The sequence below is a fragment of the Podarcis bocagei genome (assembly GCF_964188305.1).
Source record: "Podarcis bocagei genome assembly, chromosome: 3".
Classification (NCBI taxonomy): Eukaryota; Metazoa; Chordata; class Lepidosauria; order Squamata; family Lacertidae; genus Podarcis; species Podarcis bocagei.
The window spans coordinates 40563514-40580185 of NC_138127.1; the positions used below are offsets into that span (position 1 = coordinate 40563514).

Below are 16672 nucleotides of genomic sequence, written 5' to 3' on the forward strand. Positions count from 1 at the left end.
GTGGAACACAAGCAAGGAGACGCTGGGAACTTATCTACCACAAGTCTGCGAAAGACACAGAAGAAGAAGGAGGAGGTCCCGGGACAATATGGAATACAGGAACTTAAAATAAAGAAATATGACTGGGGCCTCAGTTTGGACTTTGATTCTGAAGATACAGGCTTTGTGGAAATTTTTCAGCAGTTACTTTCAAATCTCCTTGTGGGAAGAGAATACACTTTGATGGTTTAAGAACTTTTTCCAGACTCGACGATTGACATAAAGGACTACCAACAAGACAGGCGGAGAGGGACTGAAATAGACTTGAAAGCCTCGGACGTGAGGAACCCAGGCTGAGAATCTCGAATTTGGATTTCTATTGGGAAGGGACAAAAACCGGGGATGGGAGGGAGGGAAGAGGAGATTCTTAAAAACTCTTAAGACTTTTAGGTTTGGTTAATATGACTATTAATTAAGACAAAATGAAAATCGATGGAAGAGAACTTAAGTCCAACTTAGGGAAATCAATTTTTATTATAAAAGAGGTAATAAGATGAATAAGATGGTTAAGAGGAGAAACACCAACTTGCTGATATAATCTTGGGAACTGGGATGCACGAGGGGGGGTGGGGGGAAGTCAGGGAACAAGGTTATGAAATGGGGATTTGCTGATTTTATACATGTTTTTGTTTTGTGTCTTTTCTTTGTGTGTGTTTTGTTTTTATAAAAGCAGAAAACCAAATAAAAATTTTTATTAAAAAAAAAAAAGGAACTGGGGGACCTGATGCAGAAGTGTGGACCTCAAAATTCAACCAACAGCTCACCTCACTTAATTCACAGCAGTTTAGTTCACTTTGTGCTGGTGCCAGAAATTTGGACTTGGTATTTAGCTGGAGTGTCATCAAATTTTTAGCCTGATACTGCTCAGGTGTGGGGGTTTTTGATGCTTTTATGCTGTTTTCATTTAATGTCCTTGAATGGATATGGTAAAATGTTGTTTTTGTTGCTGCTCAGATCTCTCTCTCTCTCTCTCTCTCTCTCTCTCTCTCTCTCTCTCTCTCTCTCTCACACACACACACACACACTATATATTTATCCTTTGTCACTTATTGCTTTTGTATTACCACTTCAAAGAATGTGAATACAGTCTTAGAAATAAATTCCGCACACACGCTGCACTGTGTTCAGGGGCGCTCACTCCTGTATAAGCTTGCATAGGATTGTAGCCTTGGTTCATCTTTGATGTGTTTTTTCACCATGCAGATTTCTCTTGATAGAAATCACATAACCTCTGTTGTGCACTTGTTTCCGAAGCAAGATTTTTTGGGGACATTGTGCATCCTCTTTCCTTATGTGCCTTGATTACCTGTCACTTAACCACATCTATTTTTCTTCCACCACACTGTGTTTCTTGGCAAGAAATTCTAGATTTTTGCAAAGCCTCAGAATAATTTTTTGCAAAAGTCTAATAAGCAAATGTGCATTGTACTGACTTGCATAATTTATCTTTGGTACTGAGTTCTCATTTGACAAGTAAGTGTCCTATTTAAAAGTAAAAACTGCTTTGGAGAGGAAAGATTTCCTGAACACAGGCCATGTCTGCATTTTGCTTTCTGTAATCTTTCATATTGTATTGTTTAACTAGCATGCCTCTTACCAGCTTCTTTCTGTTTAGTTTTCAGGACTATATCTTCTGTCGTTCTTCACAATCCTTGTGGGGCTGGTGCTGTACTCCTCAACGTCCACATATGTTGCCCAAGACCCACGGGTGTACAAGCAGTTTCGAAACCCTTCGGGTCCTGTTGTAGACTTGCCAGCCTCTGGGCAGCTGGAACCGTCAGTAACATACACCAGCCTAGGCCAGGAAACGGAAGAAGAACCTCACGTCCGAGTCGCCTAATCTCAGGCCCTTGCCACCCTCAGTGGAGTTTGTATCTCCATTATCTCTGTATCATTCATAGAGAAAGGTATTTACCGGATGCAGTTACTCAGGTGGGCTGCAAGGTAGCAAATAGGGAAGGCTTATTAAAAATACAAACTATATTGTTTCTATGTGTGTATAGCCAAGAGCAGTAACTCTCCGTCTTTTGCGTAGGGCAGTGCTTTTCAAGCTGGGGCTCCTCACATACTTATCAGGGCTCCTTAATGAAAAGTTCAGCAATGGTGGGCAACTTTCCTGCAGGAGGGCTTGCCTACTGCCAAGTTACCCTTGGGGTGTCCACAGCAGGTATGTTCAAGGGTGCACACTCAGTTCATGGGCAGCAACAGGGAGGTCTAATTGGCCTGGCCAGTGCCATACCTGAACTGAATATGCACCGTAGAACAACCTCCAAGAATGTGATGCAATGTGCTGGAGCTTCCTGGCAAAGGGTCCTTCAGCAGATGAGCTGATGTGAAAAGCAGGGTGGGGTAGGAATTCAAACCAGGGTGCAGGCTGCACTGCTCAAATTCTGGATTGCCTGCTGTGAACAGACCCTCTACCTCAGTTTTGCCAATACTCCTGGTGTGCCCCCCTTTACCACCTCCCCACTCTTCCCCTAGGCAAAATACAGACGAACAAAAACTCTCCCTTGAGGAAGAAGGTGTGGTTAGGAGGTACCAGTGGCGGGTGTTCCCGTCAACATGCAAAGCACTTGACTACAAAATCCCAGGATCCCTAGCAGAAAAAGTTCCTCTGCACATCAGCTCCTCCCAAGGCTGGGCAGCAGTACTCACCAGGAATCCTGAGTGTTGTAAACAAGTCCCAGGTCTCTGGAAAGAAAAGGCCTTGTTCTGTGTATAAATGGGAACTCCCACCATTTTCCTACTTCCTTCCTTTCTTTCTCAGGGTGGGAGCAAGGGTTGCCTTGGGGGAGAGGTGTAGGTGACAGGTGCTCTGCAGGGCTTTGGGTGTTTGATTGGAACACTTGGGTGGGGGAAACCCTTAGCACTTTTAGGGTGAGTGGAAATGCAATGGCCCATCCCTAGTGAAAAGGGTCTGTAGTATTAGGGGTTATAAAAAGTGTTGGCTTTGGTAATTCGCAGCTAATGCAAGAAAGAAAGACTTGAGTCACTCGAAACAACATGTTCAGAATGCAAGATGAGATTCTGTAATGAACAAAGGGATCTTTCTGCACCTCTTGGAGGTTGCTTTGCCAGGGGTTATATAGTGTTTCAGCAAAGCCACAGTTGTACAGTAGGCCCACTTGCACGCAAACACCCGTCAGCTGTTCTCCAATGACCTTGGTTCTGTGCAGGAAAGGGCAGGTTAATCACAGCGCCTCTATACCCCAGTGCCGTTTTGTTCATTCAGCTGTCTTAGCTACCTGGTTGCCCGCTCTCTAAAGAATCATGTGTTCTGGGAAGCCAGGGGATGGACAACTATCAATATCCATCTCTATTCTAGGAATAGGTCAAAAACAAACATTTTTGCCCTTTTTAAAGAAGTACTTGCAATTGCGAAGTAGTGAGACGTTGACCTTTTTAAATTTTTTACAATCGCCTTACTGGTAGCTGAGGTCCTCCATTCAGTGAGAAGGAAATTTTATTTCCTCTTCAGTGTCTTAATCTTGCAGACTAACAAAATGAAACAATCCCCATTTCTTACTCTTTGAAAACTGAATCTGTCCTAAGAAAGTACCTTTTTCTATTTTTTAATTATTTATTGTGGGTCTTCTGGCTAAGGGGAGAAAGAATGGGAGCACAGTTTTATAGACTTCTCTGCATTCAAGGTGAACACAAGGCCAGATGGAGGTGGCTCGGGCAGTGTTGCGAACTCTGCATGTTCCTAGGCCTTGCACTTCACTCCACATTTCTGATGGAGGCACCCTCGTGGAGACTATTCATATAATCTTCAAACTCTTGGTCTGCTGTTTGTGGATTTTTAAAATCCATTCACCTGGATTTAACTGGGACTTGGAATTAAATATTCTCAAGTTTTCAAGCTAAAAATATTTGTGTGCACCGCACCTTTGCCTGCATATCAAGTTGCTGATGCTAGAAGATGCCCGTGTGTTTGGAATCCCTGTGTGTGGCCCAAGCTACACAGTTTATACAAAGATACATAACCAAGTGAAAATGAACTAGTTATTTGAAAGGGGGGGGAGTAAATCAGGCTCAGACTATCTCAGTGTAATCATGGGAGCAGGAGTGGGGAAAGGAAGTACTTGATCAGTTCTCTGCCAGTTGTTTTCTGGTCAAATACATATTTGGCTCCATATACATAGGGTTGTATTCAACAGGGCACTACCACTAAGGTTCTAGCAGCATAAGGATTTTTCTTCCGTGGTGGCGCCTCCTCCCCTGTCCTCTCCCTGTATGTCCCTTAAATCTGTCCTGGAGGTTTCCCCCAACTTCAGAGCAGGTGGCATAAGACACACAGGAGCAGGAGGAGAGAGGGGGAAGCAGAACTCTTTGCAGTGGCTTCCACTAGTACAATGATTTAGTTTAACATGGTCTATATTTGCTTTTTTAAAGGCAATTGTTATTCCTTTCTCCCACAGTAGAATGGGAACTGCTGCTTCCCATGCCGCTCTGGTAATGTAGACACCCCAAAGTCACACAAGAGGAGTGGTTGGCATGCCAGTGTTGCACCAGCTCCCAGGATGGCACAGCTCTCAGTCCAGCACATGGTCTTTAGTCCTCCCAAAGGTTGCTGAAGTTGGCCTGCTGTGTTTATAAAGGGAAAGGGCAGCAAGATCCTCATTCGTCTTCAGACATGTGCAAAGTCAGAACAACCTCCTACCTTTCTGCATGAAGCCAAAACCGCTGCAAATTTCATTTGGCTCACCTTGATTTGCGTGCTTGTTTTCGGCTGAAAACAAAAGAGTCATTGATTTATCTAGAGCTCTCTCTCTTTGAGAGACAGGAAAGGTAGCTGTGCCTGAGTAATAGGAAAGTGTTTCAAGAGATTTCCTTACAATGGAAGAGTCAAATAACTTCAGTTATAGCTTCGCCTCCTCACTGGTGACCGTGAGAAAATGCTATTTTACCTACCTCAAGGGAAGGAGAGTAAAGATATGAGACTTCAAAGTAATTGGATGTTTCCCAAATGAGCTGGGGAGTGCCAAGGAAACACTTTCTTAGATTCTTAGCAGGGTTTGCAGCGCATTTGACGCAAACCACGACATTTCTGTATGTAGAAACCTTGTTGGCTGAAATCTCGTCTTCTGACAAGAAATGGCCTATGGGGAATAGATTGGCATTTGGGGAGGGGTGTTATGGGCCCCAAAATATTATTCCTATAAGAAAACTAAAGAAGAAGAAAAAGTGTCACCTAGTCAATGAAAGAAGAAGGATTTCTGCTAAGGAAATGATTACTCAGGGATGCTTGTGAGCAGGAAGACCCTGTGTGCAACTAATGTTGCATTGAGAAAACTGGTGTGGCACATGGCATTGACCTGAAGGAATGCATTCATAACCTCAGTGAGAGATGGAGAGAGGAAGGTGTCCGCTCCCTTATCCTGTGTAGGACTAATGTGATTCCATGGAGTAAAGTTTACTGGATACCTGCACACAGAAGAACCCACAGGGAGTGATGTCTGGATTAGGACTATTGGCAGTGGGCAACAGTGCTGCAATCAGGCCTTTGCCTAAAGGTTCACTAGTGAATTTTTGCATGCATGAAAAATGCGGCAGTGTGAAAACAGGGTTGCTTCAGGCTAAACCAGTAAGTCAGAGCCATTTATATGACTAATTCCTTCTGTGGCAAAACCGGTAATTTCTGCCTTGCATCCACCAGCAGTCTTCTTCAATTTTACACACACACACCCCCAAAAAAACCCCACACACGTGTTAAGTGGCAAAATTCACTGCAGTGCCAAGGGTCCTCCAAGTTGTATTTTAAAGGACTGGCCTCCCATGTATAAAACAATTATACAAAATTAACTTTCCCGTCATTTGCTTAGGACTGGGGTTTTAATAGGTGATCATTTGCACATTTAGCATGAATATCTTTCCTGAGAGTCTACACAAGGCCTAGGCATTGCTTAAATATTGCTTATATCCTTAAGCTTTGTTTAAGCTTCAGTATTGGATACTTTCTTCTGTTCAAGCCAGTCTTTACAAATACAGGGTTCGATTCTGAACATACTTAGGTGCATCAAAGAACAGGGCTTGGATACGTGCAGGTGTGTTCAGGTGTGGAGCCTTAATTGTTCTCTCAGGTTTCAAATCAGAAGTCTACTGGTGGCCATCACCATCTCCCCCCATTACTTTTGCTACCTTTTATACCAATTAAATACCTTTCTCTGAATCTGTTGTCTCATGTTTGACATAACAATTTCTTGAAGAATTTATGTGTTTGTTTCCTGCTTAAACATTCATTTTGCTTCCTTGTATCTGAGGACTTTTATTTTTTAGTATTTATTTTGTAAGCCAAATGTTCTTGTAGATGGGTTTTTTCCCCCATTTCATTTTTATGACACTAATTTGTAGATTTAAGTCTCAGTAGAAACAAACCATATGGAAGGCATCTATCAGTTCTCTGATGAGAATATTTACCAGAACTAGGCTTTTCAGTCTATAGATGGCTAGAAACTCACCACCTGAAGCTATTTTTCTAGGATAATTCAAATTATTCCACTGTATTGAGGGAAGTGGGAATATTCAGAAATGCACTGTTCAGTTAGCCAAACTGTGTTCTTGCACATGTCGCCGAAACATCATAAGTTATGAAACTGCCTTATTCTGAGTCAGATCATTATACCGTTGAGCCCAATATTGTCTTCTCTGGCAGCAACTCTCCAGGGTCTCAGGCAAAGTCCACCAGCCTTGCTGACCTCCTTTACTTGGAGTTGCTGTGCTTTGAACCCAGCACCTTCTGCGTGCAATTTATGTGTACTACTACTAAGCAATGAGCCTTTCCCAGTCGATACTGTCCAATACTAGAACAATAATTTTTTTCCTGTATCTGATTAAAGAACATTGGGGAGAAAAAAGGAAACACTGGTATAAATTTATAAGCATTATATAATTAAAAATGAGGCCCATCCCATCAGAGAAAGTTACTTTTAAAAAAATAGTTTCATTTCCTACCATTCCAAGAGTTGCAGTGGACACCAGCAAAGGTCTTTCTGTCCAGCAAGTAGCTACACCACCAGCTTAAAAACAATCACTTCACAAGTACTGTATAGGCCAATTCCTGGAATACAAGTCCTGTTGGTGCTGGATGGGTATTAGCAAGATACTGAATGAAAACTAGTGGACAGCTTGGCTTTTCTTCCATGCACAGACTTAAAGGACACAATCACCAACCACAGGAGACCAAGCAATTAACATTTTGCACCACTGTGTCAGATGAAGATGTTTCAATGTATAGTTTAGATATTGCTAACTTGTGCCATTAACATTTTTGACAAGTGTGTAGTATTTCCTCTCTTTTTTTCAAAAAACAAAACAAAAAAAACAACCAACCAATTTAGTATTCTTGAGCTAGCTATAAATACAAATTTTACCCCATGGGTAGGATTTTAATTGTTAAATGCCATAATAAAGCACACTAATTTTGACACTTACAAATGGAAGTAAGAACCAAAAAAACACGAAAGCGAAACAATGTCCAACAACAATGTTCAGAGAAGTTGAACAAATTCTCTTCTGTTTTGATATTTGCATGCTCCAACATGGACTGGCTGTGGCAATGTAATGCCTGTATAATGTTTTCAAATAAAGAAATACATCCTTTATGTAAGCCAAGTTTGTATTTGTTCTGAATCCGGTTCTGAATCCCTGAATCAATGGGACATGGCCCCCCTTTTTTTTCTTCCTCCAAATCTGTCTGTTTTCTTCCTCTGGAGGTCGAGATGTTAATTCCTCATAGCTTTTCTGTTTCTCTGCCTTTCGTCTCATGTGTGCTTCTTTGGTAGCCCTCACGATATTTTCATATTTTTTAACCTCCCAGAGACTCAAGTGTTCCTAATATACAATTAACCTAGGTGCAATGTGCATTCATGGCCATTAGGGGGAGCTGTTGGTTTTGCCGCGCAACACTGTGCAACAGGTTGACGTTCTGCCCACGCAGGAAATGCAGGAACAGGATGTGGGTCTCCTCTTTATCTCCAAGCCTGGAGTTCAAGGCTGCCCGCAGCTGCTCTGGGGAATTGCTGCATGGAAGAACAAAGAAAACCGACCAAAACATTCTGCCATTTTGTTCATTAGCTGACATTTCCTGGGGTTACTGGAAAAGGTCATAATAATTTTGTATCTTCCTCAAAGGCCTATATAGTTTTATTCAGCTTCAGTAATGGACTCCTCCCTCCACCCCCAGCTGGAACCTACCTATCTCAATCCAGGTAATTTGGAAACACTGGTTATCAGGCCAGTATTTGTGGGCTTCTTCATGAAAGCCATTGGGGGGAAACCGACTTACAGATTTTCCATATCTGTCCTGTGTAGCTTACAACAGGTGAAAGAAAATATCATAAACTAAGGAATAATAGTGTGTTCCTATTAATATTTCATTTTTTGCAATTTTTGGAAATGCTAAAATACAACTGCCAAGTATATCCAGTTGAAGATATGTGTGTTTTATTGGACTTTATTTTGGGGGGCAGGAAGGGGGTGGCTTTGAAATGTCTTATGTACAACTCTTTGTTTCATTGGTTTAAAATGGACAACGTAAAGCAAAGGCAGTTTCAATGTCTGCTAAGGCAGAAAGTTTGAAAAACAACCACTTCAAATAATCTCTGATAAAAGGAATCAGCAGCAGGAGTTATTTCAGTTAATTTCATCCATTTCTTTCCTGGTGAGAGGCAGGAATGCAAGTGAACATCCCCTTTGCAAAGCATTTAAAGTTAACTTTCCCTTTGGATCTGTTCTAAGCAACGCTGAGTGAGAGAGAATGCAGAAAACAACAGACCACTTGTATACGCATAAAAAAATCAACACACGCCAATACATTGGAGACACATTGCACATGCATTGCACAATTATCCCACATAAACTGTATCTCAGACGGCTAGAGCGAGTATGGCGACGGACTCGTGACGGAGCCTCAAGAACATCTTATAGGACGCTTATGAAAGCCTATGAGATGGCTATGAAAGCTGCTAAGAAATCTTACTTTGCAGCTTCTATTGCATCCGCTAGCTCTCGCCCGGCACAACTTTTTAGAATAATTAGGTCAATAACGTCCTTAGGAGGACAACCAAATTTAAGCACAAATTCGACCCACAGCTGTGAGGCATTCGCGAGCTTTTTTGCGGAGAAAGTCCTGTTGCTCCGCCGTGACCTCCCTGCCAATTTAGATACAGTGACTGAACTGGAGGCCCCTCGACTGACTTCAGGTCCAGTGTTGGACCATTTCGATCGGATACTCCCTACTGATGTGGATAGATTCCTCCAAGTTGGTAGGCCCACCACCTGCCTCCTTGATCCATGCCCGTCTTGGCTGATTAGGGAGTGTCCAGATGTTGCGCGGACCCCCCTGGTTGAAATTATCAATTTGTCCCTTGACACGGGGACATTCCCAGGGGAACTGAAGGAAGCAGTGGTGCGTCCACTCTTAAAGAAAGCTTCATTAGATCCCTTAGACCTATCCAATTACCGCCCAGTTTCAAATCTTCCATACCTGGGTAAGGTAATTGAGAGAGCGGTTGCTGAACAGCTTGGTAGGTTTCTGGAGGAAACATCGGCATTAGATCCATTTCAGTCCGGTTTCCGTCCTGGTTTTGGGACGGAGACGGCTCTGGTTGCCCTAACAGATGATATCCGTAGACAACTGGATCGAGGCGGGTCAGGACTGCTGATCCTTTTAGATTTGTCAGCAGCCTTTGACATGGTCGATCATGATCTTCTGGACCATCGCCTTGCAGACGTGGGGATACAGGGCATAGCCCGTAACTGGTTGTGCTCTTTTATCTCTGGTCGGGGACAGAGGGTGGCACTAGGGAGGGAAATGTCGTCACGCCACTCCTTGGTGTGTGGAGTGCCGCAGGGCGCAATTCTCTCCCCAATGCTTTTTAACATCTTTATGCGCCCCCTTGCCCAGATTATCCGGAGCTTTGGGCTGGGCTGTCATCAATATGCTGATGACACTCAGCTCTATCTACTGATGGATGGCCACACCAACTCGGCCCCTTACACACTGACCAGATGCTTGGAAGCTGTGGCTGGGTGGTTTCGTGGGAGCCGATTGAAACTAAATCCTTCGAAGATAGAGGTCCTATGGCTAGGTCGGGATAGCATGGGGATGAGGGACCAACTCCCTTCTCTTGCGGGGGCCCAATTAGTGCCATTGCCTTCCGTTAAGAGTTTGGGTGTAATCCTTGACGCCTCCCTTTCCATGGAGGCGCAAGTCACAGCAACAGCCAAGGCGACATTTTTCCACCTTCGCCGCATCAAGCAGTTGGTCCCTTACCTTTCCCGCCCCGACCTGGCCACAGTGATCCATGCGACAGTCATCTCTAGGCTTGACTACTGTAACTCGCTCTACGCGGGGCTGCCCTTGAAGCTGTCCCAGAAACTCCAGCGGGTACAGAATGCTGCAGCGAGGCTCCTCACAGCGTCTCTGCCATGGGAGCATATTCATCCAGTGCTTTTCAAGCTGCACTGGCTCCCGGTGGAGTACAGGGTCAGATTTAAGGTGCTGCTTTTGACCTTTAAAGCCCTTCACGGCCTAGGACCCTCGTACCTACGGGACCGCCTCGCCTGGTATGCCCCACGGAGAGCCTCAAGGTCCATAAATAACAACACCCTAGTGGTCCCAGGCCCTAAGGAAGTTAGATTGGCTTCAACCAGAGCCAGGGCCTTTTCAGCACTGGCCCCAACTTGGTGGAACGCTCTGTCTCATGAGACCAGGGCCCTGCAGGATCTGATCTCTTTCCGCAGGGCCTGTAAGACAGAGTTGTTCCGCCTGGCCTTTGGATTGGAGCCAATTTGATTCCCTCCGCCCCCTTTTTCTTTTTTCTTTTCCTTCTCCTGCAATGAGGCTCCATTTTAATATTTTAATGTTCCATTATTTTAATGTTGTATTTTATTTTTGTTTTTAAGTTGTAATCACTCATCTTGTTTTTATTATTGCTTGTAAGCCGCTCTGAGCCCGGCCTTGGCTGGGGAGGGCGGGGTATAAATAAAAAATTATTATTATTATTATTATTATCTCGCAGGATCTTGCTGTGAATGCATATTGAAAGGGAAAATGAACAACTGAATCCTATGTTGTTTGGTAGAACAAAATAGGTGAACCTATTTCTGTTTGATATTGGCAAATGCTGAAGATACACCATTTTACTCTGCCACCTGAGATGTGTGTTTTCAAGGCAAAGGCTTTTCATGTAATTGCAATCTGTTTTAACTGTTTTTAATTTTTAATTGTTGCAACTCACCCTGGGATCTGCTGGTAAAGGGCAAATAATTATTATTAATTCCTGGACTGTAGTTTGTTTGTAACAGAGTTAAAATTCCCAGTTCTGTTTAAAAACTTCAGTTTCCAGGATTCTTTGGAGGAAGTCCTGATAATTAAAGGGGGATAAGAGTATTTTAAATGTATGGTTGGATGCTCACCTGTTAGTTATGGGTTGTATCCAAAAGTGTCACTCAGTTGATGGTAAGGCAACAAAATGGAGAAGTAAATAATTCCCCCCACCCCCCATAGAAGATTGGAGACTCAGGGTTTCAATCGGAGAAATTTTCCTGTCTTTATAGCACTGATAATATTCTCCTGCCAGTTTCAGCTAGAATTTACCTGAGTGCCTTTGTCAGCCTAAATATAAAGGTTCCCTGGAAGTAATCTATAAATGTATCTTTTCTCAGAATAATTTGTACATGAATAGTATCAGGCAGAAGAATGCTGGCATCTTTTTGTCTGCTCTTTGAAAAATCAAAATGGTTCAGTTGTTACATATTTTAATCACACTCGCAGCCCTGGGCAGTGCTTGAATGATTGAAGCCCACCTCCAAAATTAGCAGTAGCTGAGAAGAGTCATGCCTCACTTAGTCACATTTTGGGTGCATTCGGATTATAGTATGAGTTTTCCTGGTTATAACGGTAGCTACATGTTTATCCTAGATTCTAACGTTCTTTTTATACTACGTTAACTGGTACATTAGGGAACTGTGTCCCTTTTTAATTGATAGACCATCACGTTGCACTAAATTTTAAGTGGCGAGAAAGAACTGTATGCTGGATTACTACCTCAAAGTGTGTCATCTGACAGCTCAAAATTCTCATGATTTCCCCAGTTAACCAGGTTGCAAACTGACTTTTTCTGGATGCAAAGAACACAGAAGTGAACACTAAACTTCTGCTAGATGTGGCTAGTTTTCCAGAAGTGGCTTTTCCATTGTGTGAAAGATCCCATGAAACAAGGAAATGTATCAGGTAAGGAAACATAAGGAAAACTGAATAAAGTGCTCTCTGAATGCAAAGGATTCTGAGGGCCCAAAACAGTCCAGCCCCCATGAGCTGGCGCCCCTGCTTGACCCAAGAAAACTCGTAGGTCATTGGAGCCCTACGTTGGCTGAAATGCACCACATTTCAGCATATGGTTTATCCAGCTGAGCTACTTGGGTATGGGCAGCAGAAATAGATCTGGATCTACTGGTAGAGATCTAGGTGACTTGCAGTTGATTTACAATTATTTCTGACTCCCAGCTGTTTAACAATAGCAGCAATGACCCCCCCCCCCACCAATTATACTGCTAAAATCAATAAAGCCTGTAATAACCAAATGTGGATTTATGTCTGGAATGACTGTGAGCTCAGTTCCATTCAGGTACTCGGAACAAATTATTGGGCTTACCGGTAGCTGCTTGGAAACGCCATGTTATTTAATTCTAAGTGTCTTCTCTAGGTGCATCTTGGGGTTCTAGTGTAAAATAAAGTTGATTCCACAAGCCTGAGGCCTGCCCATCCAATATACACTATGTCCCTTTGGTGATTGGCCCTCCTCAATGCACCCTTTAGCATCAAAAACACTGTGTTGGTAAGGAACAAAGTCAATCTTATTCAAATGCCTTCCCAAAAAGTAGGACTATCCATCATATGCATAACTGCACAATTCCCAGTTATTCCACACCATATAAACTACAGTGCACCACCAGCAGAGAGCTAATCCTGCAGAGCTAATAGTTCCTGGTGACTTGTTACTTTTCAGGAAGAAGAAGCTGATGAAATTCTTCAGTCCCTTCCCCACCCTTCATTCATGGGTGGGTGGGAACAAAACAGAAGTGTTTGTTAGAGATCAGTTGTTTCTGCTCAAACTGTTGCAAGAAATGGAGGTGGATCATAAGTGTCTAGTGAGTTTCCCTGAGTGATATGATAATGATTTAGTTTCCTATGACAAATGTGCAAGGAACAGAATCACACTCATGCTAGGCTGAGGAGCTGAGATTTACAGGTGTGGAATGCTAGCAAATCTCCTCTGTGGCAGTGGATCAGTTCCTAATGGGCTTTGCTTGATTAACCCAGCCCTGCTGCTCCTCCGAAGACCACACAGGCCTGGCTCCTTGTCAATTTCCCCATCTAACTAGCAATCAAATTTGCATGCTCTTTAAAATACCCTTTTCCCAAATGAAATTATCATGGGGATGGAAAGTTGAGACTAAACACGAGAATAATCAAAAGTGTCTTATTATGTGGCACGTGGTTAGCTTTTGTTTCAATTCTCTAATGTAGCTTTTGGCATTAAATACATTTTTAGAAGCTGAAATAGGTCACACATGCGCTGACTGGTGCTGTATCTGTTTTATGTCTCAGACTCCTGACTTTCGCCTACATTACTTAAAAAGCAACGGGAGAAAAAAGAAAAGACAATTTATGAAAGGGGTGACAGCTTGATTCTATTAAAGGTAGTCAAATTCTTATTAGCTGCACTTTCCCTTATGTCAATATTCCTATTCAATTAAAGGAAAAGCTTTCAAGGGAGAAATCCCCCTGTACCACCCCCCACCCCCATGCACATTTCCTGCAAAAATCAGTGCCACTTTCTTCAATGGGGTTTTAATCATGTTGAGAGTATATTGACTAGTTGGATTCCAACTCCCATCACCTCCCGGCCAATTTGTGTGTCACAGGGGCATTACTGCAAGGCAGTCATGGAGAATGGCAGCCTGAAGTTGTGTTGATAGGGTAACTCTGGTGAGATGGCTGCAACTCAGATTCAAGCCCAGCAAAACTCCTTTATGTTTTCATAATTTCAAGTCTAGACTGCTGCAACACACTCTGTGAGGGACTGTCCTTTATGATTATTCAAAAGCAAAAAGGGTTGCTGGTGTTCTGTTAAGTGTAGGTGACCATGATCACCCTACTAAGTGTTTGTTCAACAGAACTAGCTTTCCAGAGACAGTGTGCTGATTTTGATTTTTTGCCTAAAGAGCCACAGAAGGTTTGTGCATTACATATTCAAGAAATGGGAGTTGCAGTTTGCTGAGCTACATTTTCATTTGTCCCTTGCATCTGAGAAAAGAGCATTTTAACCTGATTTTTATTTTATTTTTTTAAATGATATTTATTGGGAATTTAAAGTTACATAAAAAAAAGAAAAAGAAAAAGCAAGAAAAAAGAGATTAAACAATACAAATCAATAAAAGGAGAATAAAAAGTACAAAACATACAGTACACTAAAATAAAAAACGAGCAAAATAATAAATTTAAAAACAAATCCAATATTCCCATATCCTTATCTTCATTAACTTGTTTCATCGACCTCCTCACACCTCCATTTTTTGTATTCTAATTATTAATTATCTCAGCAAATCCTTTCCATCTTTCACTGTATTCTGTCCTTTAGTTGTCTTAATTTATTTTAGCCTTATCTTACCATAAAAAACCTTAGAACTTAAAAACTTATTTATACATAACTCCTTATAACATTTCTACTAAAGCCTAATAGTTTCATTCCAAGATTTTCCTAACAGTCATTAATTTTGCAATATTTCTCTAAATGAATTTTTAAGCTTTCTGCCAATCTTCATCCACCGTCTCTTCTTCCTGGTCTCGGGTTCTGTCAGTCCTTTCTGTCTGTTCCATCTAGTCCATCAACCTGGTGATCTTATGTCCGAGGCTCTTAACTCTTTTCCATGTCCCTTCTGCAGATCTTCTTGATAATTGTACCTGCACTTTACTTTGTCTTCTGCTGGTCTTGTACTTAATTTCCTTCCTTTTTCTCTGAGGAGTAGATCTCGGGGGAACAACCTAAGAATGTCTTTATCCCTTTTTGACCGGTCAACCTGTTCTCCATGGTTAGCACTAAAATCCGAAAAATATTCCAAAGCATACTTCAATGTCCCTCCAAAGTTGAGGGCCTCGACCACTCCAATCTCCTCCTGGCCCAAAACCAAATCCCCAAAGTCAGGACATTCCTGCATAGGAGGATCTGACCAACTTGCCATCTCCAGTCCCGACAGGACTCCGTCTCTCCAAGTCTGACTCACTCCAGATTCAGTCATCAGAAACGACAGCTTATGTTCGTGCAAGGCCGCATCTCTCTCAACTTGTATTACTTGAGGTTCAACAACAACCTCCTCCTTTGTCTTCTCCGCGGCTTGCCCTGTCAGGGCAGATTCCTGGGTTAATTCTTGAGCAGGTTCTATATCAGTGTTCACTGTTTGACTGAAATTATCAATTGCAGTAGTCATCAAATCCATCTTCGCATGAAGCTGCTCCAACAAAGCACTTGTCCTGCACAAAGCAGACACTAAGGCTTCCTGTGTCAACATTCTTGTCCAAGGCCAATGTCTGTTTCTCACGATCCTTAATCTCTACAGCTGTAGAGTTCCCCAGGTCTACTCCAACAACAGTTCAAAAGCTCCCTCTAGAGGAAACAATTTCCATTTGTATCCATCCTTTTACAAGCAGATCCAGCAACAAAATTGCTTTCATTTTTCAAATCTTTGTTCCTTTTTAGTGCAAAAGGAAACATTGGAGTCAATATGTTTCTCTTATTTGACTATCTGTTATTATTCACAGTCAATGAACTTTCCCAAAACGTCTATCTTTGACAGCCCGTTCCCAGGTTCAAGACGATAGAAATTTATCTTTCTTTACTCCCTCTCCTGCAGGCTTGAACAATTTAAGATTTCCCCCCTCTTCTCCTGCTTCCAAGGGGGGTTTTGTAGTTTTAATCGATGGAAATTTAGTCCTTTACAGATAACATTCCAGACTTTAGCTTGCGATGTCTTTGCTTCAAGCTATTTACAAAAGCGGAAGGCGGACTTCCTGTTTAGACCTTCCCGCTCCGGTGCCAAATTACGAAGTTTAATAATCCAATTTTCTGTTCTACTCACAGGTACTTATTTAGGGTCCAATTGTCCACAGGAAAAAAGTCAGCGCTCTCCGACAACAGCAATGCGGCTTCACTCCATGAAAAGAGCAATCGATTCGAAGCACCGTGCTGCTCACCCCACGTCGCTCCGGATCCCCGTAGCCGGGTTTCCCTGTGAGTAGGGGAGGCGCAAAAGGTGCCAGCCGAATCCCAGGTCCACAGGCTTCTCCCGCCTGTGGTTTTGATGGGTCTCCGCCTCGCCGTGGCGGTCCAGACCCTGATTTTCACGGAGCGGATTCCTCCAGATCAGAGGAAATCCGCCATTGCCGGTGGCGCTAACCCGGAAGTCCTCAACCTAACCTGATTTTTAAAAGCCATCTAAACAAGTGTTGATCCCCATATCTTTTAGCAGTGAATTCCACAAGTTCATCCTTGTGCTGTACAAACTTATTTTCTTTTGCCTGCTTTGAATCTAATGCCACTCAGTGGTGCTGAGTTCTGTTATGAGTGAG

The 16672-nt window shown here is 42.7% G+C and overlaps 1 protein-coding gene across 1 annotated transcript in view; it reads left to right on the top strand.

The window, feature by feature from the left end:
- Window positions 1-7643, top strand: part of SLC35F1 (solute carrier family 35 member F1) — a 213539-nt gene extending 205896 nt beyond the window's left edge. The window contains exon 8 of the mRNA XM_081187763.1: window positions 1655-7643. Coding sequence (XP_081043889.1) covers window positions 1655-1879 — 225 coding nt within the window. The 3' untranslated portion in view covers window positions 1880-7643. The remainder of the gene's footprint in view (window positions 1-1654) is intronic.
- Window positions 7644-16672: the final 9029 nt, after the last annotated feature.